Source organism: Leptonychotes weddellii, chromosome 4, assembly GCF_054177405.1.
Source record: "Leptonychotes weddellii isolate Sample4059 chromosome 4, ASM5417740v2, whole genome shotgun sequence".
Taxonomy (NCBI): Eukaryota; Metazoa; Chordata; class Mammalia; order Carnivora; family Phocidae; genus Leptonychotes; species Leptonychotes weddellii.
The window spans coordinates 136,589,953-136,614,705 of NC_138372.1; the positions used below are offsets into that span (position 1 = coordinate 136,589,953).

At 34.9% G+C, this 24,753-nt stretch overlaps 1 protein-coding gene across 2 annotated transcripts in view; it reads right to left on the reverse strand.

The window, feature by feature from the left end:
* The window catches only part of STK3 (serine/threonine kinase 3), a 270,916-nt gene that overhangs the window by 222,254 nt on the left and 23,909 nt on the right, over positions 1-24,753 (reverse strand). For both annotated transcript variants that reach the window (XM_006730240.3, XM_006730238.3), the window contains exon 2: positions 6,802-6,882. In XM_006730240.3, the coding sequence (XP_006730303.1) occupies positions 6,802-6,882 (81 nt within the window). The remainder of the gene's footprint in view (positions 1-6,801; positions 6,883-24,753) is intronic.

Below are 24,753 nucleotides of genomic sequence, written 5' to 3' on the forward strand. Positions count from 1 at the left end.
GTATGTGCTCTGGTAAGCGCTGTGAATTGTGCAAGACTGTTGAATCTCAGATCTGTACCTCTGAAACAAATAATGCAATATATGTTAAGAAAAAAAAAAAAAGAATTTCTTAATTCTTGTAGGCACAGGGCTGAGACTTCCAAAAACAAACTCAAGGTCTAATCTAAGCTGGAAGCTGAATTACACTGCAAACTAAATTCACAACATCACCAGCTCTATTCTGTTAAAGTTAGGCTTTTAACTATAAAGAGAGGTAACCAGAGAATTGGTAATGGGACATTTAAGTAGGTATTTATTAATCTGAGTACCTTGAACCCCCCAAGTCTTTTTTTTTTTTTAAAGATTTTATTTATTTATTTGAGAGAGAGAATGAGAGACAGAGCAAGAGAGGGAAGAGGGTCAGAGGGAGAAGCAGACCCCCCGCTGAGCAGGGAGCCCGCTGCGGGACTCCAGGATCATGACCTGAGCCGAAGGCAGTCGTTTAACCGACTGAGCCACCCAGGTGCCCCGAACCCCCCAAGTCCTAAAGGCATCCCTTGCCAACAAAAGCAACCCTATTCCCCAGTCCAAGAAGATGAGCCTCACAATGCCTAAAGACTCCATAATGACCTCACCTGAGGCAGTCACTTTTCAGGGAAATGTAAACCCTTCTCCACTAACTCACATTGCTTCCAGTCCTAAAACTACACTCAAATCTCCAGACACCAGGAGAATGAATAGAAAATCTGATGCAAGAGGACCTACTATTCATACCAAAAAAGTTATGAGATTTTGTCAGTTTTTATCAGCAGAATTCTAAAGAATATAGGATTCCAAGATTTCCAGTGAGAAAGGAATTCACTGATATGGATGCAAGACCAGAAATTCCAGACCAGTGTGTTATCTCAAACAGTTGGGAGTGCCCCTAACAGTATGCTCAGCTAGTTAACTGAAACCTGGACTCTTAAGTGATCTACACAGAAATGCCAGCGATCCTCAGTATACATTAGGGGAAGGATCAAAGGCTCAAGTATATCGAATACTGGAATGGATATATCATATGTGACTTGCTCACCTAACCCCTAACTATCTTCACTGAGAGGATCCAGAGGATACTCCCTTTCCTAGCATCACTGGAAGCTCTATAATGCAGGTCAGGGATGCCAACAGTGAAATGGACTCTCCAATTTTAATGAATGATGGGAACCATAAAGAAGTGAAAAGAACTAGCAGCATCTTTCCACCAGAGATAAAGAGAGCATGGTAACCATTATGGGTGCCAAGTAAGGCTGAATTTTCTTTTTTATACATCTAGGTCTGGATATTAAAGTTATTCTGGCTTCATAAAAATAACTGCAATTATGTGTCCTAAAAGACTTAGCTGGGTTGTTGGGTTTTTTTTAGTAAAATGCATATAACATAAAATTCGCCATTTTAAACACTTTAAAGTATACAATTCAGTGACATTTAGTGCATTCTCAATGTTGTATAACCATTACCTCTATCTAGTTCCAAATCATTTGAAATCTGCTTTCTGGTCTCTATGGATCTATTCTGGATTCTTCATATAAATGGAATCATATAATAATGTGACTTTTTGTGTCTGGCTTCTTTCACTAAACAGAATGTTCTCAAGGTTCATCCATTCTGTAGCATGTGTCAGTATTTCATTCATTTAATGGCTAAATAATATTCCACTGTCCAGATATATCACACTTTATCCATTCACCAGTTGATGGACATTTCCACATCTGGCTCTTGTGAATACTGGTGCTATGAGCTGGTATCTTTTTTTTTTAAGATTTATTTATTTATTTGAGAGTGTGTGCACACACACAAGTGGGGGGGGGCGGGCAGAGGGAGAGGGAGAAAGAGAATCTCAAGCAGACTTCCCACTGAGCAGAGCCCAACAGAGGGCTCAATCTCATGACCCTGAAATCGTGACCTGAGTCAAAATCAAGATTTAAGGATGCTTAACCAACTGAGCCACCCAGGCGTTCCAAGCTGCTATCTTTTTAATTCATAGATAGATACCTAACTGTCCTTCCATCTTCTCCATGGTAATTGATCCATTTCAGTTTTAACTTCTTTGGGGGTCAATTTACACGATTTAAATTTTATTATGAAAGCATCAACTTTTCAACCACTAAATGAGTTGTCATTAGAGCAGCATATAGTGGTCTCTTAATTCTTCAAATTGTTTCTCTATCTTTGGTTGTATCTTCTTTCTTATTCCAAATCTTCTATTTTTGCTCTTTTTTCTTTAGTCAAAGTCAGAAGAGGTTTAACTATTTTACTGATCTGCTCAAAGAAACTGCTTTTGTATTTATCGTGTTTGAATTTTATTTTCCATTTCATTAATTTAAAATATTTCTTTTATGAATTCTCTCTTCCTAATTTTTTGGTATATTTTATTATTTTTCTAAGTTCACTTATAAGCACTAAGTTCTTTTTTCTTTTGGTCTTTCTTTTTTAGTAATGAAGTTATTTAAGACTAAATATTTTCCCCTAATTACAGCTTCTCTGGATTCCACAGATACTGGCATTTGTTTCTTTTCCATTGTCTAAATAATTCATAATTTCCTCCTCAATCTTTAGGTTACCTCAGATTATGTGTCTTAATTTTCAGTAAGTATGGATTTTATTATACTGTAATTCTTTCTCATTTTAGACTATAATCAAAAATGAGACATACAAAATCTTTTCTTTGGAATTCGTTAATCTATGCTCCATTAACATACCAAAAAAAAAGGAATGCCAAAATATATGTAGTTATATATATGTAGATATATATAATCAAGTTTATTGATTATAATATTTACACTATCTTTGTTCTTTTTTTCTGCTACTCTTAATCAGTTCTGAAAGCAATATGAGAATCTCCCATTTGAATAAACTTTTATTAGATTCCCCTGACATTTCTAATAGCTTTCCTTCACAAATTTAATTGTCCTGGTGACTGACACATATACATTTCATATAAATTGTCTTTTAAGTCATTATCTCATGTCCCTCTTTATTCTTTATTTGGATATTAACCCTCGTTATTCACTTGAGATCTTTTAACTTTAACTAATTTACTGGATATAAATATTGCCACTCCTATTTTTTTATTTTTATTTGTATGATTATCTTTCTTATCTGGTATCTCTAATAGGAAATATCCCTACATTTCCAACCCTTTGTATTACACAGGCCTTTTATAAATAGCATATTGCTAGATTTTACATTTTAATTGACCCTACTAATTTGTCTTTTTTTTTTTTTTAAGATTTATCCACTTATTTGGGAGAGAGAGAGAGAGCGTGCGTGCGAGAGAGAGTGCAGGAGGAGGGGCAAAGGTAGAGGGAAAGAAAAACTCCAAGCAGACTCCATGCTAAGCACAGAGCCCTACATGGGGCCTGGTCTCATGACCCCGAGATCCCGATCCAAACCAAAACCAAGAGTCAGATGCCCAACTGACTGCTCCACCCAGGCGTCCCTTAATGGGAGAACTGACATTTAGTGAAAAATATATTTCATTTTATTCCTTCCAACTTACATTTAGCTTATTACTTTACATTTTTGTTTCTCTTTTTCCTTTTCCTTGTTCTTGTTGGTTTATACCATTTTAATTCTGTTTTATGCCTTTTATTATTTTGAACATTCTTCTATACTCTGCCATTTTATTAAATGACCCTATGTGCTAAAAACGAAACATTATTTTAAATTCACATTCATAAATTATTTTAAAATCATATCAACTATTCCTCTGTCTCACTGAGACACTCTATTTAAATCTATTATTCATTTTTCCCCAAGTAAAATGAGTCCCAATGTCCTGATGGCCTTATGTTCACTTGCCTAAAAAGTCAAAATCTTTCAAGTTTATTAATAAGAACACCATACAGAACGAACTAATAAACTTCTTGTGAGTCACTTTACAACACATTTCCTGCCTTTCTTATATATATATATTTCTCTGAAAACACTATTACCAGATCTAACACAATCCAGTCTTTATAAATACATATTTACTGCTACAAAGTATATTAATTACTATTACTATTTTTTTTCTTTCCACTTTTACTGACATATAACATTTATTAGTTTAAGGTGTACAACATAATGATTTATGTATATACTATAAAATGATTACCACGAGTTTAGGTGACATCTACTAGCTCACAGTAAGAAAAAAATTTTTTTCTTATGATGAAAACTTTTAAGACCTACTCTATTAGCCACATTAAAATACTTAACATACTATTATTAACTAGTCATCATGCTATACATGTACATCCTTGGAACTTATTTATCTTATAACTAGAAGTTTGTACCTTTTGACTACTTTCACCCATTTCCCCCACTCCCCATTATCCACCCTCTGGCAACCACCAATTTGTTCTCTGTTTCTATGAGTTTGGCTTCTTAGATTCTACTTATAAGTGAGATCATACAGTATTTTACTATGACTTATTTCATTTAGCATAATGCCCTTTTGTGACTGAATAATATTCCACTGTATATATAAATCTTCCCTGACTTATAAAGCAGTTATGTCCTGATAAATCCATAGTAAGTTCAAAATATCACAAGAAGGAAATGCATTTAATACATTTAATCTACTGAACATGATAGCTTAGCCTAGCCCATCTTAAATGTGTTCAGAACACTTAATGCCAGCCGATAGTTGGGCAAAATCATCTAACACAAAGCTCATTTTATAATAAAGTGTTGAATATCTCATGTAATTAGTTGAATACTGTGCTAAAAGTGAAAAACAGAACAGCTGTATGAGTACAAAATGGTTGTAAGTGTATCAATTGTTTACCTTCACTTACATGAATAAATAAGAGCTGTGGCTTACTTCTGCTGCCCACTGCCACAAGAAGAGTATCATACTGTAGATCATTAGGCCAGGAAAGATTAAAATTCAAAATTCAACATATCGTTTCTACTGAATGCATATGACTTTTACACCATCATGAAGTTGAAAACTCATAAATCAAACCATGTAAGTTGCGGACCATCTGTATATACCACATTTTCTTTATCCATTCAATCATCAATGGGACACTTACATTGTTTCCATGTAAATAATGGTGCAGTGAACACAGGTGCAAATATCTCTTCAAGACACTGACTTTGTTTCCTTCATATATATATATATATGCCCAGAAGTGAGGTTACTTGATCATATGATAGTTCTATTTTTAATATTTTGAAAAACCTCCATACTGTTTTCTATAGTGGCTGCACCAATGTTCATTCTCACCAACAGTGCACAGCAGTTCCCTGTTCTCCACACTCTCACCAATACTTGTTATTTCTTGTCTTTTTGATAATTACTATTCTAACAAGTGTGAGGTAATATCTCATGGTGGTTATGATTTACATTTCCCTGATGATTAGTGATGTTTCATGTCCCTGTTCACCATCTGGATGTATTCTTTGGAAAAACATCTATTCAGATCCTCCACGCATTTTTTAATTGAAATGTCTGGGTTTTTGCTATTAAGATGTATGAGTTCTTTATATGTTTTAGATATTAACCCCTTATCAGATGTATCACTTGCAAATATTTTCTCCCATTCCACAGGTTGCTTTTTCATTTTATTGATGGTTCCTTCACTGTGCAGAAGCTTTTTAGTTTGATGTAGTCCCACTTGTTTGTTTTGTTTTTGCTTTTGTTGCCTTTGCTTTGGGTGTCAAATCCAAAAAGTCATGTCAAGACTAACGTCAAGGAGCTTACTGCCTATGTTTTCTTCCCTGAGTCTTAGGTTTCAGGTCTTACATTCAAGTCTTTAATCCATTTTTAGTTGATTTTTGCGTATGGTATAAGACAGAAGTCCAATTTCACTCTTTTGCATGTGGCTATCCATTTTTCCCAACATTATTTATTAAAGAGACTATCCTTTCCCCATTGTATATTCTTGGCACCTTTGTCCTAAATTAATTGGCTAGATATGCACGGGTTTATTTCTGGGCTCTCTATTATGTTTCATTAATCTAGATATCTGTTTTTATGCCAATATCATACCATTTTGATTACTACAGCTTTATAATATAGTTTGAAATCAGGGAACATAATACCTCTAGCTTGATTCTTCATTCTCATAATTGCTTTAGCTATTTGGGGTCTTCTGTGGTTCCAGACAAATTGTACAATTGTTTGTTCTACTTCTGTGAAAAATGCCATTGGTATTTTGTTAGGGATTGCACTGAATCTGTAGATTGCTTTGGGTAACAGGGACATTTAACAATATGAATTCTCCCAATCCGTGAGCACAGAGTATCTTTCCATTTATTTGTGTCAATTTCTTCATCAATGTCTTACAGTTTTCAGTAAACAGATCTTTCACCTCCTTGGTTAAATTTTTCCTAGGTTATTTCCTTCTTTTTGATGTAACTATAATTCATTTATTAATTATTTTATTAATTCTAACAACTTTTTGATGGATTCTTTGAGATTTTCTATATATAATATGATGTCATCAGCAAATAGAGACAGTTTCATCCCTTCCTTTCTCATTCCGATATTTTTATTTCTTTTTCTTTCCTAGTTGCTCCAGTTAGGACTTCCCATACTATGTTAAATAAAAGCAGTGAGAGTGTTCATCCATGTCATACACCTGATCTTAGAAGAAAAGCTTTCAGTTTTTCACCACTGAATATGATGTTTGCCGTGGGCATGTCATATATGACCTTTATTATGTTGAGGTGTGTTCCCTCTATATTACTCCTATTCAACTGAAGAAAATACATGCTAGTGAAAGATTATATAGTATTTGAAAATTTTTTGTCATTACCTAAGGCTACTTTCATATTTTTTGTACTTACCCTTCTCCAAGTTTCTCTAATACATCAAAAACTTCTTCAGGCTGCTTAGTCAAACTGTCTTCACTCAGCTTTTTTAGCTTACTGATGAGAAAAAATAGAAAGAAAATACTTTCCTTAAGACCTTTTATAAAATTTTTAATTTTATTTTTAAGAGGAAATATGTTCACATTGTTCAAAAATCAAGCAATATAAAAAAAAACAAGGTAAATAGTTTCCTTTCAACCCCTCTTCTTAATCTGCCCAGAAACACCTGAAATAACTAGTTTTATTAGCTTATGAAATCTTTATACAAATATGAATATATATTTTTATTTCTCCCCCTACTTACCATACAAGATAGCATTTTATACACACTCTTTTCTATACACACTATTCAATACTTTGCAGTTTTCACTTAACAACATGTAGACTATGTTGGAGATTTCTACAACACAAGTACATAGAAAGCATCCTCAGTCTTTCTTTCTTACATCTATATCCTATACTATTGCAAAGATGTAGCATCTCTTACTCACCAATCAGTTATTTATGGATATCTAAGTTCCCTTTTGCTATTATAAACTACATGGCACTGGATAAATGCATACATAAGTCAATTCACACATGTGCCAGTACATCTGCAGGATAAAATCCCAGAAGTGAACCTGTGAGGTCCAGAGACCACACATACACATATATACACACACACAAAAATATAGAAGCATATGTGTTGATAAACAAGTATATATGCTATAGGCATAATCATGTCATAACAAATAATACAATATAACTAATAAATCACTATAATAACTACATAGTAATCACTAAAGTTATTGATTACATTCTACATTTTATCTACTATAACTGTATGTTATATAAATATATATGTATATTGATAGATATTAGCAAACTGCCCTCCAGGGGGCTTATACCAATTTATTCTCCTACCATTAGTACATGAGAGAGCCTCTTTTTTACAGTTCCACCAACAAAGTACTTAACTATATATTTGGATTTCAGTCACTATGTTAGCTAAAAACTTGTTACTCAGAATAGATTTAATCTGCATTTCTCTTTTTATGAATGAAACAGTATCTTTTAACATTGTTATGAAACTAGACCATCTATTCATTTCCCTTGCTCATTTTTCTACTGGTTTTTTTTTTTTTGTGGTTTTTTTTTTTGGTCTTTTTCTTATCTGTACATAAGGTAAATTAGCCTTTGTTTAAGCTGCAAATACTTTCACTTGTATTTTGACTTCATTTATGAGGTTTTAGTTTTATACTCTGACTGCCTGCTGTAACAAAATGTGTTTCCATTTTGTTTTGCCTTCTTAAAAATCATTTACATGTAGAGCATATGCAGATAAGCTGGACTCAAGAGGTGAGAGGGATTAAGCATGGTGTATTTGACAGACCAAAATTAATTCAGTACAAATGAAACATGTATGAAGAATCAAAATAATTCAATATGAATAAAGAAAAAGTGACCAGAAAGTAGAGAAAGCAGGGTCAGGTTTTAAAAAAGCTTTGTAAAACATGTTAAGGTGCTCTATTTAAAAATGATCATTTCCCGTATAGAAAATCTGAACAGACCAATTGCTAGTAACAAAATTGAACTGGTAATCAAAACATTACCAAAAAATAGAAGTCTAGGATCAGATGGCTTCACAGGTGAATTCTATCATTTAAAGAAGAGTTAATACCCATTCTCCTCAAACTATCACAAGAAATAGAAGAGGAAGAAAAGCTTCCAAATACATTCCACAAGGTCAGCATGACCCTGATACCAAAACCAAACAAAGACAATTCAAAAAAAGAAAACTATAGGCCAATTTCCCTGATGAACACAGATGTAAAAATCCTCAACAAAATATTAAACACATACAACAATACATTAAAAAGATCATTCACCATGATCAAGTAGGATTTATTCCAGGGATGCAAGGACGGTTCAATATTCACAAATCAACATGATACACCACATAAACAAAACAAAGGATAAAAATCATATGATCACCTCAATTGATGCAAAGAAAGCATGTGACAAAATTCACCACCCACTCAATATAAAAACTCTCAACAAAGTGGGCTTAGAAGGAAATACCTCAACACAATAAAGGCCTTATATGAAATACCCACAGTGAACATCATACTCAATAGTGAAAAACTGAGAGCTTTTCCTTGAAGATCAGGAACAAGACAAAGATGTCCATTTTCACCACTTTTATTCAACACAGTACTGGAAATCCAAGCCACAGCAATCAGACAAGAAAAAGAAATAAGAGGCATCCATATTGGTAAAGAAAAAGTTAAACTGTCACTACCTGCAGGCGACATAGCACTGTACATACAAAATTCTAAAGATGCCACAAAAAAACTATTAGAAGTAAGAATGAATTCAGTAAACTTGCAGGACACAAAACTAATACCTAGAAATCAGTAGCATTTCTATACACTAATAGCAAAGTAGCAGAAAGAAAAATTAAGAAAACAACACCATTTATAATTACATCAAAAAGCATAAAATGCCTAGGAATAAACATATCCAAAGAGGTGAAAGACCTATACTTCAAAAACCATAAAACATTAATGAAAGAAATTAAAGATGACACAAATAGAAAAAAATTCCATGCCCATGGATTGAAAAAACAAATACTGTTCAAATGCCCATTTTACCCAAAGCAATCTACAGATTCATTGCAGTCCCTATCAAAATACCAACAGCATTTTTCATAAAACTAGAACAAACAATCCTAAAATTTGTATGGAACCACAAAAGACACTGAATAACCAAAACAATCTTGAGAAAGAAGAACAAAGCCAGAGATATCACAATTACACATTTCAAAGCTGTAGTAATCAAAACAATAATGGTACTGGCACAGTACACAGACACACAGATCAATGGAACAGAATAGAGAGCCCAGATAAACTCACAATTGTATGGTCAATTAATCACTGACAAAGGAGGCAAGAAGATACAATGGGGAAAAGACAGTCTCTTCAAAAGTTTGTGCTGGGAAAACTGTATGGCTATATGTAAAAGAACGAAAGATCACCTTTTAATACCATACATAAAAATAAACTTGAAATGGATTAAAGATTTAAAGGTGAGACCTGAAACTATAAAAATCCTAGAAGAAAACACAGGCAGTAATTTCTCTGACATTAACCATAGCAACATTTTTCTAGATATGTCAATTTGACAAGACAAACAAAAGCAAAAATAAACTATTGGGACTACATCAAAATAAAAACCTTTTGCACAGCAAAAGAAACAATCAACAAAACAAAAAAGAGAACCTACTAAATGGCAGAAGATATTTGAAAATGATGTATCCAATAAGGGGTTAATATACAAAATATATTAAGAACTTACACAACACCAAAAAATAAATAAATTAATTAATAACAATCTGATTTAAAAATGGGCAGAGGATCTGAATAGCCATTTCTCCAAAGACATTCAGATGACCAACAGACACATGAAAAGATGCTCAACATCACTAATCATGAGAAATGTAAATCAAAACCACAGTGAGTTATCACCCACACCTGCCAGAATGGCTAAAATAAAAAACTTAAGAAATAACGAGTATTGGCAAGAATGTGGAAAAAGGAACCCTCATATACTGTTCCTGGGAATGTAAATTGGTACAATCACTGTGGAAACTTGTATGGAGGTTCCTCAAAAAATTAAAAACAGAAATACCATATGATCCAGTAATTCTACTACTGAATATTTACCCAAAGAAAATGAAAACACTAATTCAAAAAGACATATGTACCCCTATGTGTATCACAGCATTATTTACAACAGCCAAGATGTGGAAGCAACTTAAGTGTCTATCAGTTTTTGAATGGGTAATGAATATGTGCTATACACACACACAGACACACACACATATACACACACACTGAAATATTACATAGCCATAAAAAAAAGTTGAGATTTCAAACAACACTGGATGGACCTAGTGGTTATCATGCTAAGTGAAATAAGTCAGACTGAGAAAGGCAAATATCATATGATTTCACTCATACATGGAATGTTTAGAAAAATGAGTAAAAATCAAAATCAGACCTATAAATACAAGGAACAAACTGATGGTTGTCAGAGGGGACAGAGGTGGGGGATTGGGCAAAATGGGTGAAGCAGAGTGAGAAATACAAGCCTCCCGTTATGGAATGAGTAAGTCATGGGAATAAAAAGCACAGCATAAGGATTATAGTTGATGATATAATAGCGATGGATAGGGACAAATGGTAGCTACACTTCTGGTAGCCATACATTATGTGTAAACTTGCTGAGTCACTATGTGAACCTATGTGTACTATGTTCACTATGTGAATTATGTGTACACCTGAACTAATGTAACACTGTGTGTCAACAATATTCAAAAAAATAAAAAATCACTTCTTCTCTAATGCAGTGGAAATATATACAGTAAGCAAAAGTGAGAAGGTAAACTATAGTTAGGAGCAGATTCAAAATATGGATGCATAGAATACATTATTAGCAGTAAGAATGAGGAGAAGTTACTCAAAATATTAAAGAGACGGGCGCCTGGGTGGCTCAGATGGTTGAGCGTCTGCCTTCGGCTCAGGTCATGATCTCAGGGTCCTGGGATCGAGTCCCGCATCGGGTTCCCTGCTCCTTGGGAGCCTGCTTCTCCCTCTGCCTCTCTCTGTCTCTCATGAATAAATAAATAAAATCTTTAAAAAAAAAAAAAATATTAAAGAGACATTATCAACAGGAACTGGTTTTGACTAAATATCATTTGATTAAAGAGTGTCTAAGAAATAAGGGTCAAAGAGAAAACATTTCAGGAAAATATATTTAAGAAATGCTGACATGAAGGACAAGAAGGTAGCAACCATGTTAAAGGCTACTGAAAATTCAAACAACTTAAAGATTTTAAGTGCTCCATACAGAATTTCCACTTCCAACTATAAGCAAGTAACAAGATCCAGAATTATCTATCTGTAGTAAACAACTAGAAAACTCAACAAAACATAGAAAACAACTATTTTCAAACATTAGGTATCAGGGATTTCCAGACTGAGATTCCTAAGAAAAGGGAAAGAAATAAGCCCTACTGTCACCCATGCTTTAGATCGATTATAACACAGGGAAAAGTAAACTCAAACACAGGCCAATAACTTTGCTGAGTTGAAAAACAGCAATGGGAGTTTGGGAGGTAATGCAAATAAAATCTACATCACAGAAGACCTGTGAGAAGAGACCCAGCAATCTACGGAGGAACTCCCTTGACTATTTAGCTGAATACCAATCACTGCATCTTTAAAAAACACTCTAAAAAAACAAACAAAATCAATTTCTCAAGGAAAAAAAATTACAAGGGAGCTGAAAAAGAACAACTCCCGGAGATCACATGCAGCTGAAAATCTTTCCCACTAAGAGAAGCTGAGAGAACTCACAATATAAATAAAGGTCACCAATAGAGATCCCTCAATGACCTTGTTTTAGAAAGGCTACCACATCACCAAAACATAAATGCTACTTTAGATTCTCCAAACAGGAAATTAAAAACAAGTCTTAAAAACACTAAGCCAATCCACAAGGTAACTTAAACTGCATACCAGAACAAGTCTAACTCCTTAAACAACTAAGGAGCCCTCATGATTTGCCTTATAGAAGAAGTGCCAAAGAGATACTTAGCCCCTTCCTCCATTTGAAGACACAGCAAGGTGGCCACTATGAACAAGAAAGAAAGCTTTCACCTGACTATAACCATCCCACCACCTTCAACCTTAGACTTCCAAGCTTCCAGAACTGTGAGAAACAAATTATTTATAAGGTACCCAGTCTGGGTATTTTGTTATAGCAACCTAAACAGACTAAGACAAAAACCCAGTTTGTTTTTTGACAAGACCAACAAAATTAACAAACTCTTAGCTAGACTTGAGAGAGAGAGAGGACCCAACTAAAATTAGAAATGAAAGAGGGGACATGGGTCACAGAAATAAAAACAATTACAGGAGAGTACTATGAATAGTTATAAATGAACAAATTAGATAACACAGAAGAAATTGTTAAATTCTTAGAAACATATAACCTACCAAGACTGAATCCTGAAGAAATAAAAAATCTCAGCAGACCTGTAACTACTAAGGAGATTGAAGGAGTAATCAAAACTCTCTCAAGAAAGAAAATCCCAGAACTAAAAGGCTTCACTGGAGAATTCTAACAAACATCTGAAGAAGAATTAGCACCAACACTCCTCAAACTCTTCCAAAAAACTGTAGAGGAAGGAACACTTACAAACTTACTCTGTAAGGCAAGCATCACTATGATACGAAAACCACACAAAGATACAACATGAAAACTACAGACCAATATCTTTAATGAATATTGATGCAAAAATCCTCAACAAAATACTAGCAAACTAAATTCATAAATTCATTAAAAGAATTATACACCAAGTGGAATTTATACCTGGAATGTAATAATAGTTCAACAAGAAAAAAGCAATAATTTAGGGGCACCTGAGTGGCTCAGTCAGTTAAGCATCTGACTCTTAATTTCTGCTCAGGTCATGATCTCAGGGTTGCTGAGATCAAGCCCCCTGTTGGGCTCTGTGCTGGAGGTGGAGCCTACTTGGGATTCCCTCTCTTCTTCTGCCCCTCACCCCCAGTTCACACACTCTCTCTCTTAAAAAAAATTTAAAAAGCAATCATTTAAAAAATTTAAGTATGAAAACCATATGATCATATCTCAACCGATGCAGAAAAAGTATTTGGCAAAATTCAACACCCTTTCATGATAAAAACACTCAACAAATTAGAAAGAAACTACCTCAACATATCACCTTACACCCATCACCTTACACCCATTAGGATGGTGCCTATCAAAAGGTAATAAATTTAACAAGAATTTAATGTTTCTTTTACCACAATTTTATTTTTTTTAAGTAGGTCCCATTCCTAATGTGGGGCTTGAACTCACAACCCCAAGATTAAGAGTCACATGTTCCACAGACTGAGGCAGCCAGGCATCCCTCTTTTACCACAATTTTTAAAAAGGTCTTAGTGACTTAAAACAGAAAAAAAGAAAACTTTCCCCATTTTTTCATTTATTTAAAACTGTTTAAACCAAAAATAAAAACTAATGAGTTAAATAACGTATGTACAAGTAAAACATAGGACAAAACAGCACAAAGGAAAGGAGATGAAAAATGGAAGTGTACTCTTACAAGGGCCTCACATGATGTGTGAAGTGATATAAAACTATCTGAAGGAAGATTTTTGATAAGTTAAAAAGTCATATTCTAAACCTTAGAGGAATCACTAAAAACAAAAAGCAATGAGGTAACACTAATACATTAACACTGGAGATAAAATGAAATAAAAATTACTCTATTGATCCAAAAAGGCAAGGGGGGTGGGGAGTTCAGAGAGGAACAAAGAACAGATTATGACAAATAGAAAAAATGGCAAGACTGTAGATTTAAACTAAAATACATAAGGACACTCCCCACTTTGGTTACGATAGTGTGAAGAGGCTGGGAAATGCTCCTCAAACAAAAACACTGCACAACATCATCAAAATCAACCATTTTGGGATGCCTGGGTGGCTCAGTGGTTAAGCATCTGCCTTCGGCTCAGGTCATGATCCCAGGGTCCTGGGATTGAGCCCCACATTGGGCTCCCTGCTCAGTGGGGAGCCTGCTTCTCCCTCTGCTTGAGGCTCCCCCTGCTTGTGTTCTATTACAAATAAATAAAATCTTAAAAAAAAAACATTTTGTGCCTCAAAAAAATTGACACAAAAGCAGCCAATACATTGAAAAGCATTTATCCTGGAAACCCTCCCACAGCTTTGGATAATAACAGAAAGATTCTGTGGCCTTCCAGCCTAGGGCTGTTACCATCACCCATCCCCCAATGCCATCAGTAGCAGGAACTGTATTTTACCAGGACAAAGTTGACTATGAAAAATAGCAGCTTTGCTGCCAGAAAAAAATGGGCTCAATTTGGGACAGGAATTGAAAACTAGCAATTTTGTCAACTAAAACTGGTAAGCCTAATAATAAATAAATTATCAAACTCATAGCTTTGACAGCCAAGCTTGGGTAAGCAATAAACCAGCCAGAAATTTAACAGGGAGATTCTGAAAATGAGAGAGCCACAGAAAGGATGAGCTCTCCACATACCAGTTACTGACTGGGAAAATATGCATATGAACACAGGAGACCCACAAAAACCCATGAAAAGTAAAAGCCAAAAAAGACTTGAAAACTAGCTCCAGCTTTGAATGTGCTCTCCAACCCATACACACCTACATCAGCAGAGAGTAGAAATCATAAAGGTTCAAGGTATTTGAGCACAGCCTCTGCCCAAATCATTGGCTGATCACTAAACTACACAGAAACAGGGGAAATCCCAAATAATCCTGGCTAGAAAATAAAAATAAAACAACTGAATGGAGGCATTAATAGCCAAATACTGCAAAAAGATAGATGCCACAGTTTAGTCCAGGAAAGTTTAAAAAAAAAAAAAAAAAAAAGGCCTAGGAGGAAAAAGGGGAGAAACCAGAGTGTCTACAGAACATTATTTTAAATGCCTAGTTTTAAATAAAACAAACAAAAAAGATTATGAAACATACAAAGAAACAGTAAAGTATGACCCATACTCACGAAAGCAGTCAATAAAATTAAAGCAATCAACAGAAAAGAAAGCAGTCATGGCAAATGATTCACAGAAGACCTAGATACTGGATATATTAGACAAAGGCTTCAAAGTGGCTGTTTTAAATATGCTTAAAAAAGTGAAACTATGTTCAAGAAATTAAAGAAAAATACCATGAAAATGACTCAACAGGGAATCTCAATAGAGAAATAGAAACTAATAAAAAGTAAGATTTAGACGTGAAAAATATATCTTTCATGAAAAATACACTAGGAGAACGCAACAGCGTATTTGAGATAACAGATGAAAGAATCAACAGACTTTCAGATAGCTAAGTAAAACTATCTTCCCCCCAAAACGTGAAGAAATAGTCTCAGAGACTGGTGATACATACAACATAGCAATACACATGTAATGGGAGTCTCAGGAAAAAAGACAGAATAAGGGTTAGAAAAAATTATTTGAAAAAACAGTGGCTGAAAACTTCCCAAATTTGGGGGCACCTGGGTGGCTCAGTCAGTTAAGCGTCTGCCTTTGGTCCTGGGATTAGCCCCACATCAGTCTCCCTGCTCAGAGGGAAGGCTGCTTCTCCCTCACCCACTGCCCTTCCCCCATGCGCATGTGTCTCATAAATAAATAAAATCTTTAAAAAAAACTTTCCAAATTTGACAACATTAATTTATATATCTAAGAAGGAAAACAAATCCCAAGTAAGATAAACACAAAAAGATCCACATCTAGGCACACTGTAGTCAAACTGCTAAAAGACAAAAAGTCTTGAGAAAGCAGCAAAAGAGAATGACTCATCATGAATAGTAGAACAAGAATACGATTAACAGCGGACTTCTCATCAGAAACCATGCCAGTCCAAAGACAGTGAAAGGAAACACTCAAAGGGCTAAAAGAATAGTATCTCTAAGAATTCTAAATACAACAAATTTATCTTCTAAAAATGCAGGGGAAATAAGGACATTCCCAGATAAACAAAAATTGAAAAAATCTATTGCTAGCAGAACTTCTTTATAAGAAATAATAAAGAAGAAGAACTTCTGAGTTAAAGGAAATGGTAAATATTTACATAAACATAAAAGATATATTTACCTTTGAAAACATAAGATTATTTGAATCAACAATTACAGTATTGTATTACTGAAATTATAACAAACTTAGGTATGATATATTTATACATACAAATATAAATAGATATGTGATATATTTTTATATACAAACATAGATATAAAAGAAAGGGAAAAGAAATCGAGTTATATTGAAGCAAATTTGCTATATTTTACTGGAATTAAGTCAACCCAAAGTTGATTACAATAAAAATAAATACTACAATCCCTAGAGCAACTACTAAGGAAAAACTGGAAAAAATGTAGTTAACAAAATTCTATTGGCTAATTACATTAAATATATATGGAGCCAACCAACACTGAAGAAATACAATATAAGAACATATCAGCAACTATATGCCAACAAATTAGGCTATCTGGAAGAAATGGATGCATTCTTAGAGACATATAAACTACCGAAACTAAAACAGGAAGAAATAGAAAACCTGAACAGACCCATAACCAGCAAGGAAACTGAAGCAGTAATGAAAAATCTCCCAACAAGAGTCCAGGGCCGGATGGCTTCCCATGGGAATTCTACCAAACATTTAAAGAATTAACACCTATTCTTCTGAAGCTGTTTCAAAAAATAGAAATGGAAGGAAAACTTCCAAACCTTTTCCATGAGGCCAAGATTACCTTGATCCAAAAACCAAAGACCCCACCAAAAAGGAGAATTACAGACCAATATACCTGATTTACATGGATGCAAAAATTCTCACCAAGATACTAATCAATAGGATCCAACAGTACATTCAAAAGATAATTCACCACAACCAAGTGGGATTTATTCCTGGGCTGCAAGGGTGGTTCAACATCCAGAAATCAATCAACGTGATACACTACATTAATAAAAGAAAAGACAAGAAACATATGATCCTCTCAATAAATTCAGAAAAAGCATCTGACAAAGTACAGCATCCCTTCTTATTAAAACTCTTCACAGTGTAGGGAAAGAGGGACCATACCTCAATATCATAAAAGCTATGTACAAAAAGCCCACAGCGAATCTCATTCTCAATGGGGAAAAAGTGAGAGCTTTTCCCCTAAGGTCAGGAACAGAGCAGGGATGTCCACTCTCACCCCTGTTGTTCAACGTAGTACTGGAAGTCCTAGCCTCAGCAATCAGACAACAAAAAGAAATAAAAGGCATCCAAATGGGCAAAGAAGTAGTCAAACTCTCGCTCTTCACAGATGACATGACACTCTATGTGGAAAACCCAAATGACTCCACCCCAAAATTGCTAGAAGAACTCATACAGGATTTCAGCAAAGTGGCAGGATATAAAATCAATGCACAGAAATCAGTTGCATTTCTACACACTCACAATGAGACAGAAGAAAGAGAAATTAAGGAGTCAATCACATTTACAATTGCACCAAAAACCATAAGATGCCTAGGAAAAAACCTAACCAAAGAGGCAAAGGATCTGTACTCAGAAAACTACAGAACACTCATGAAAGAAATTGAGGAAGACAGAAACGGAAAAATGTTCCATGCTCATGGATTGGAAGAACAAATATTGTTAAAATGTCCATGCTACCTAGAGTAATCTATACATTCAATGCAGTCCCTATCAAAATACCATCAACTTTTTCACAGGGCTGAAAGAAATAATCCTAAAATTTGTATGGAACCAGAAAAGACCCCGAATAGCCAAAGGAATGTTGAAAAAGAAAAACCAAAGCTGGTCACATTACAATTCCAGACTTCAAGCTCTATTACAAAGCTGTAGTCATCAAGACAGCATGGCACAAAAACAGACACATAGATCAATGCAACCCAGAAATGGACCCTCAACTCTATGGTCAACTAATCTTCAACAAAGCAGGAAAGAATATCCAATGCAAAAAGGACAGTCTCTTCAAAATTGGTGGTGGGAAAATGAGACAGCCACATGCAGAAGAATGAAACTGGACTTTTCTTATACCATACACAAAAATAGACTCGAAATGGATGAGAGACCTAAACTGAGATAAAAATCCATCAAAATCCTAGAGGAAAACAAGGGCAGCAACCTCTGTGACCTCGGCCGCAGCAACTTCTTGCTAGACCCGTCTCCAAAGGAAAGGGAAACAAAAGCAAAAATGAACTATTGGAACTTCATCAAGATAAAAAGTGTTTGCACAACAAAGGAAACAGTCAACAAAACCAAAAAACAACTAACAGAATGGGAGAAGATATTTGCAAATGACATTTCAGATAAAGGGCTAGCATCCAAAATCTATAAAAAACTTATCAAACTCAACACCCAAAGAACAAAAAATCCAATCAAGTAATGGGTAGAAGACATGAACAGACATTTCTCAAAAAAAGACATACAAATGGCCAACAGACACATGAAAAAATGCTCCACATCACTTGGCATCAGGGAAATACAAATCAAAACCACAATGAAATACCACTGCACACTAGTCAGAATGGCTAAAATTAACCACTCAGGAAACAACAGATGTTGGTGAGGATGTGGAGAAAGGGGAACCCTCTTACATTGTTGGTGGGAACACAAGCTGGGGCTGCCACTCTGGAAAACAGAATGGAAATGCCTGAGAAAGTTGAAAATAGAACTACCTTACCATCCAGTAAGTGCACTGCTAGGATTTACCCCAAAGATACAGATGTAGTGATACGAAGAGGCACCTGCACCTCAATGTTTACAGAAGCAATGTCCACAATAGCCAAACGATGGAAAGAGCCAAGATGTCCATCGACAGATGAATGGATAAAGAAGATGTGGTATGTGTGTGTGTGTGTGTGTGTGTATATATATATATATATATATATATATACACATATACACATTTCATTTTTTTGATGGCTGAGTAGTATTCCATATATAATACTACTCAGCCATCAAAAAAATGAAATCTTGCCATTTGCAATGATGTGGATGGGACCAGAGGGTATTATGCTAAGCGAAATAAGTCAGTCAGAGAAAGACAATTATTATATGATCTCACTCATATGTGGAATTTAAGAAACAAAACACAGGATCATAGGGGAAGAGGGGAAAAAATAAAACAAGATGAAATCAGAGAGGGAGAACCATAAGAGACTCTTAATCATAGGAAACAAACTGAGGGTTGCTGGAGGGGAGGGGAGTGAGGGGATGGGGTAAGTGGGTGATGGACATTAAGGAGGGCACATGATGTAATGAGCACTGAGTATAAGACTGATGAATCACTGACCTCTACCTCTGAAACTAATAATACATTATATGTTAATTAATTGAATTTAAATAAAAAATAAAAAATTTTGGGGGGCGCCTAGGTGGCTCAGTCGTTAAGCATCTGCCTTCAGCTCAGGTCATAATCCCAGGGTCCTGGAATCGAGCTCCGCATCAAGCTCCCTGCTCGGTGGGGAGCCTGCTTCTCCCTCTCCCACTCCCCCCGCCTTGTGTTCCCTCTCTCACTGTGTCTCTCTCTGTCAATTAAATAAATAAAATCGTTAAAAAAAAATTTTTTTTAAAAGAAAGTATGGTAAACTCAGTTAAAAAAAATCTTGAACTTTAAATTAATTGAATAGGACATTTAATTTAATCATTTGTCAAGTTCAGATCTATTCACCTGAAAGGAATCTTTTCACCCAGATTTTTTAGAGAAGTATAAAAGCAAAAATCCCCAAATAGTGTTTTATAAAGAGTAATTTATTATTTTAGTCTGTAAAATTCAGTGAATAGTCTTACCCTCCACCCTGTGACTTCTGCTATTGCCAATACCACTATAAGAATTGTTAAGTAGAAAGCAGAAATGATCAGAATTTAACTTCTTAGTTATCATATTACTGTCACATTTATTTGTAATTAAGCATTTTATGCTAATCCTGAATTCATAGCTTGCTGTGATTAGCATACAAATGTAAGCCAATAATACATTCATAATTCTCTTTAAAGGCTTAAGTTAAACTGTCCATAAACTAATGAGTAATTTTTAAAAAATCATGCAATTTCAGTTGCCACAAACTTTTCTACAACTCATGCATTGCTGGAATAGAAATGATTCTTTTGTATTAGAGGAATTGTGAAGATCTGAAATAACCAAATGGTTAGTTAACATACAAAATCCTATAAAATAAAAAATAATAGGATGTTTACTTTAAAATTGAAGCTATTGTTTAATATTTAAAATTATGTGAAAAATAAATATGAAGAATTTCAAAAGAAATATATATATATCATTCCAATTAATAGACAGATTGTGAAATTGGATTAAAAAGGCAAGATCCAACTACATGCTGTCTACAAAAAACTCACCTTAAATATAAAGACACACAGAGGTTAAATAAAAGGCTGGAAAAATACATACCGTGTGAAACTAATCAAAACAAAGCTATATTGATATCAGTCAAAGAAGACTGTGGAAAAATTAATGTCAGCAGAGATAAAGAAGGATATTTCATAATGATAAAAGGGTCAATTTACCAGAAGACATAACAACCCTACACATGTAAGAACCCTAAAACACAGCGTATAAAAACATGGAACAAAAACTGAAAGAATTGAAAGGAGAAAAGGACAAATCCAAAATAATCATTGGCGATTTCAACACTCCTCTCTCAATAATTGATACAGTAAGTTTACAAAAAATCAGTAAGGATATAGAAGACAAACAATACTATCAACCAATTTAAGTTTTTTATTTCATATCTTTTATTTCTAGTTTCTTTATTTATACAATTTTTTTCAATAATTTCCATTGCTCTGGTAAATTCTCCTAACTCTTCACAAGTGTTGTTCACCTTTCACCAGATACTTTTAACATAGTAATCATTGTAACTTCAGAGTGTCTGTATCTGGATCATCTCTGGTTCTGGTTTGGTAGACTATTTCATCTTCTGACAAAGAATCATCTTCCTTGCTTTCGGAGGTATTGTATCATTTTCACTTGAATTCCAGACATCCCACCCCATGCCCCCCCCCCGACACACACACAAACACTGATACAGAATTACGTAATCTAAGTGGCTCTGGGGGAACAAAAAAGGCACATATATGATACAGGAATTGTGTCCTAATATATAAAGAACTCTTATCAATAGTAAGACAAAAATCCAAAAATAAAAATGGTGAAAAATGTAAGCATTCACAAAAAATATACAAATGGCTAATAAGCACATTGTGTCATGAGGGAAATAAAAAATAAAACTACAATAAGATACCACCACCCACAAAAATGGCTAAAATTAAAAAGACAATACCAAGTATTGGTAAGGAGGTAGAACAAGAGAATCTCTCATACACTGATATTGGAAAAGTTAAATAGTCACCTTAAAAAAAACAGATTAGCAGTTCTTCTAAACTTATAAGCACACACTTATACAATTCTACTTCTAGGTATTTACCTGAGAAAAATAAGAACAAATGTCCACCAAAGACCTGTACACAAATATTCATAGCAGCCTTATTCAAAACAACTAAAAACTGGAAAAAAAAATCCAAATATCCATCAACTAGTGGATGAATAAACAAACTATGGTAAATCCATACACTAGAATACTGAAAGGGTTCTATTCAAAGCCCCCTCCCCTGCCAAGCTTACAGACAAAACTCACAAGTGTCTGTACTTGGTCCTAAACGCTCTGTTTTTCCAGGTCATGGTGCCCCTCATTCTCAGGAAATAGACCACAACCACAAAACATACTCTTCTCTAGCTGGACCACAACCCACATCCCAGACAAACCACAAACAGAGCCCCCAAGAAACCTGTCACCTCGTGCTCTACCTGGCCAAGAGATGACCACCTCTTCACACACCCTCCCCCATCGGCACAGCTACAACCCTCTCACATCCTTAAAACTCCTTAAAAGGCCCAGCCTAATAGAAACTTGGGGACATCTCTCATGATGTCTGGCCTCTCTCCCTTTGAGAGTGAATGAACTCTGTCCTGCTTGTTGCTCTGTGTTTTGTGCAATTCCTTGCCTCCCACATCACTGGCCACCCTAACAAATACTCTGCAATAAAACCTAACTACTACATTCAAGATCCTAAACAAATCTCAAAATGATTATTGTTGAGCCCCCCCCAAAAAAGAGTTAATTTTATTCTATGTAAATTACATCTCAATAACAATTACCAAAAAAAAAAAAGTATCTAAATGTAGTTGTAAGGAAGGACGCCTGGGTGGCTCAGTTGGTTAAGTGTCTGCCTTAGGCTCAGGCCATGATCCCAGGGTCCTGGGATCGAGTCCTGCATAGGGCTCCTTGATCAGCAGGGAACCCTCTCCCTCTGCCTGCCGTTCTCCCTGCATGTGCTCTTTCTCTGACAAATAAATAAATAAAATCTTTAAAACTAAAAAAATTTTTAAATTTAAATAAATAAATAAATGTAAGGAAATTATTTGTGATTACAGTAAGAGCAATTTAGTGGCATGGTAAAGGCAGAAGCCAACCTGCAGTGGTATGAGACAACAGAATCAAGTGAAGAGGTAGAGACAACAATTATGGATCACCCTCCACTTGAAGTTTCTGGAAAGGATAAGTGACTGGAGACATGAGTTTGAGAAAGAAGATAAAGCCAAACAAGCAAAAACCCATTGGAAATGCTTGAGTAAGTATAAATGCTATTTTGAATGAATTTGGAAAATAAGGGAAAATTGAAAATACAAGTGACAAGAAGAGCTAAATACTAAAGCATGTCCTTGAAAAGGGTGGAAGGAATGAGATCCAAAGCACATGTGGATGGGACTGACTTAACCTCAAAAGGTTGGGGACACCTCTCTCATTATAATAGGAGGAAAGGATGGGCAGACTTAAACAATAGATTAATGGTTATGGGAGCTCTTATATATTGACTTCTATTTGCTTTAGGAAGTCAGAGGGATAGTCATCTGAGTGAGGAAGTTAAAATCTGAGATTTGAGAATATAGGACTATATTTGAAACAGTCAGAGTGGAGAACAAACACAAAACAAAACAAAACACCTCATAAAGTTTAAAAGGATTACTAGATAGCATTGCAGGCCTTGTTGAGGCCTAGTGAAAGAACCATCTTTGAGGTTTCGTATTTTCTTCAGCACTGCTCAGAAGTCTTAAAGTGTGTAAGGAAAAAAGAACAGTGGAATCTGGCATTTTGCCAGACACATGCTACAGAAGAACAATGGGACAAAGGAATTAAAGATATTGGCGAAAGAATGGCTAAGACATGGATGTGGTAAGAAAGAAAGAAAAATAGGAAGGGGCTAATGAGCAGGGGGAAAGAGCAAAGCAGGTACTATGAACCAAAGACTATATACATATCCCTACCAGAAAGAATCAGTCTCTTAAATTTTCAAAAATATTCACTACTATGCCTCAGAAAGCAAAGGTGCTTCATGTCCTTCATGGCTAAGTAAGCACAAGCAACTCACAATGAGCCATCCACATGATATAGTGAGGGAGACAGCCTTATACTAACAAATCTTTTTAATACTAAACCAAAAGGTAATCTAACCACTACATACTTCTTCAGAAGTTACAAAAGTTTTCTCCAAAGCAGGCTCATAATCTGGCTCACTTTAAACAAACAAGTCATAGGTCCTCCAAGCGAATCCAGTAAACACTAAGAATTTTCTATTACTTCACAGGTCTTATTTTCTCAACATGTTGAACAAGGGAAATGTTACTAATGTAACTGAGGCAAAAAGATGGTCTCTGGGGTGTCTGTCAAGTGAAAACACATGATTTCTTTTGGTAAACAATTCCTGTTTTATGTCATTTGTCTTTATTTCCTCTTTCCCTTTCTGCTGTTTTAAATGAAAACTAATCATTTCAATTATGGTTTAATTTTAAATAATTTTTATATTGTCGGCTTTGAAAACCCTTACAGCTAAAAAAAACCTCATAATTAAAAGCCAATTTAAAATACATATATACATACACACACACACATTTTCCTATTTCATTGCCTTGGCAAACACAATACAATGAGCATAATTTCATCTATACTTGACATACTGCTGTTTTTAACACCCTGGAATTTCATCATAACTTTATGTTTTTAACCAGAGGTTCAAAAAATTCTTAACTAGTGCCTTTAGAGCATACACTCTCCCAGGTGCTAGGGAATTCCGTGAAGAACAAGTAATGCACAAGATATTTCTCTTATGGAACTGGACAGATAGGGCTTATTACATACTTAAGCAGACATACCACAGAACTGTCTTATTAAAACAAGTAAGTGGCAGTCATTTCTGGGCGGCATGGGACAGAGTGGTCAACGGCCTGCGGAGCAA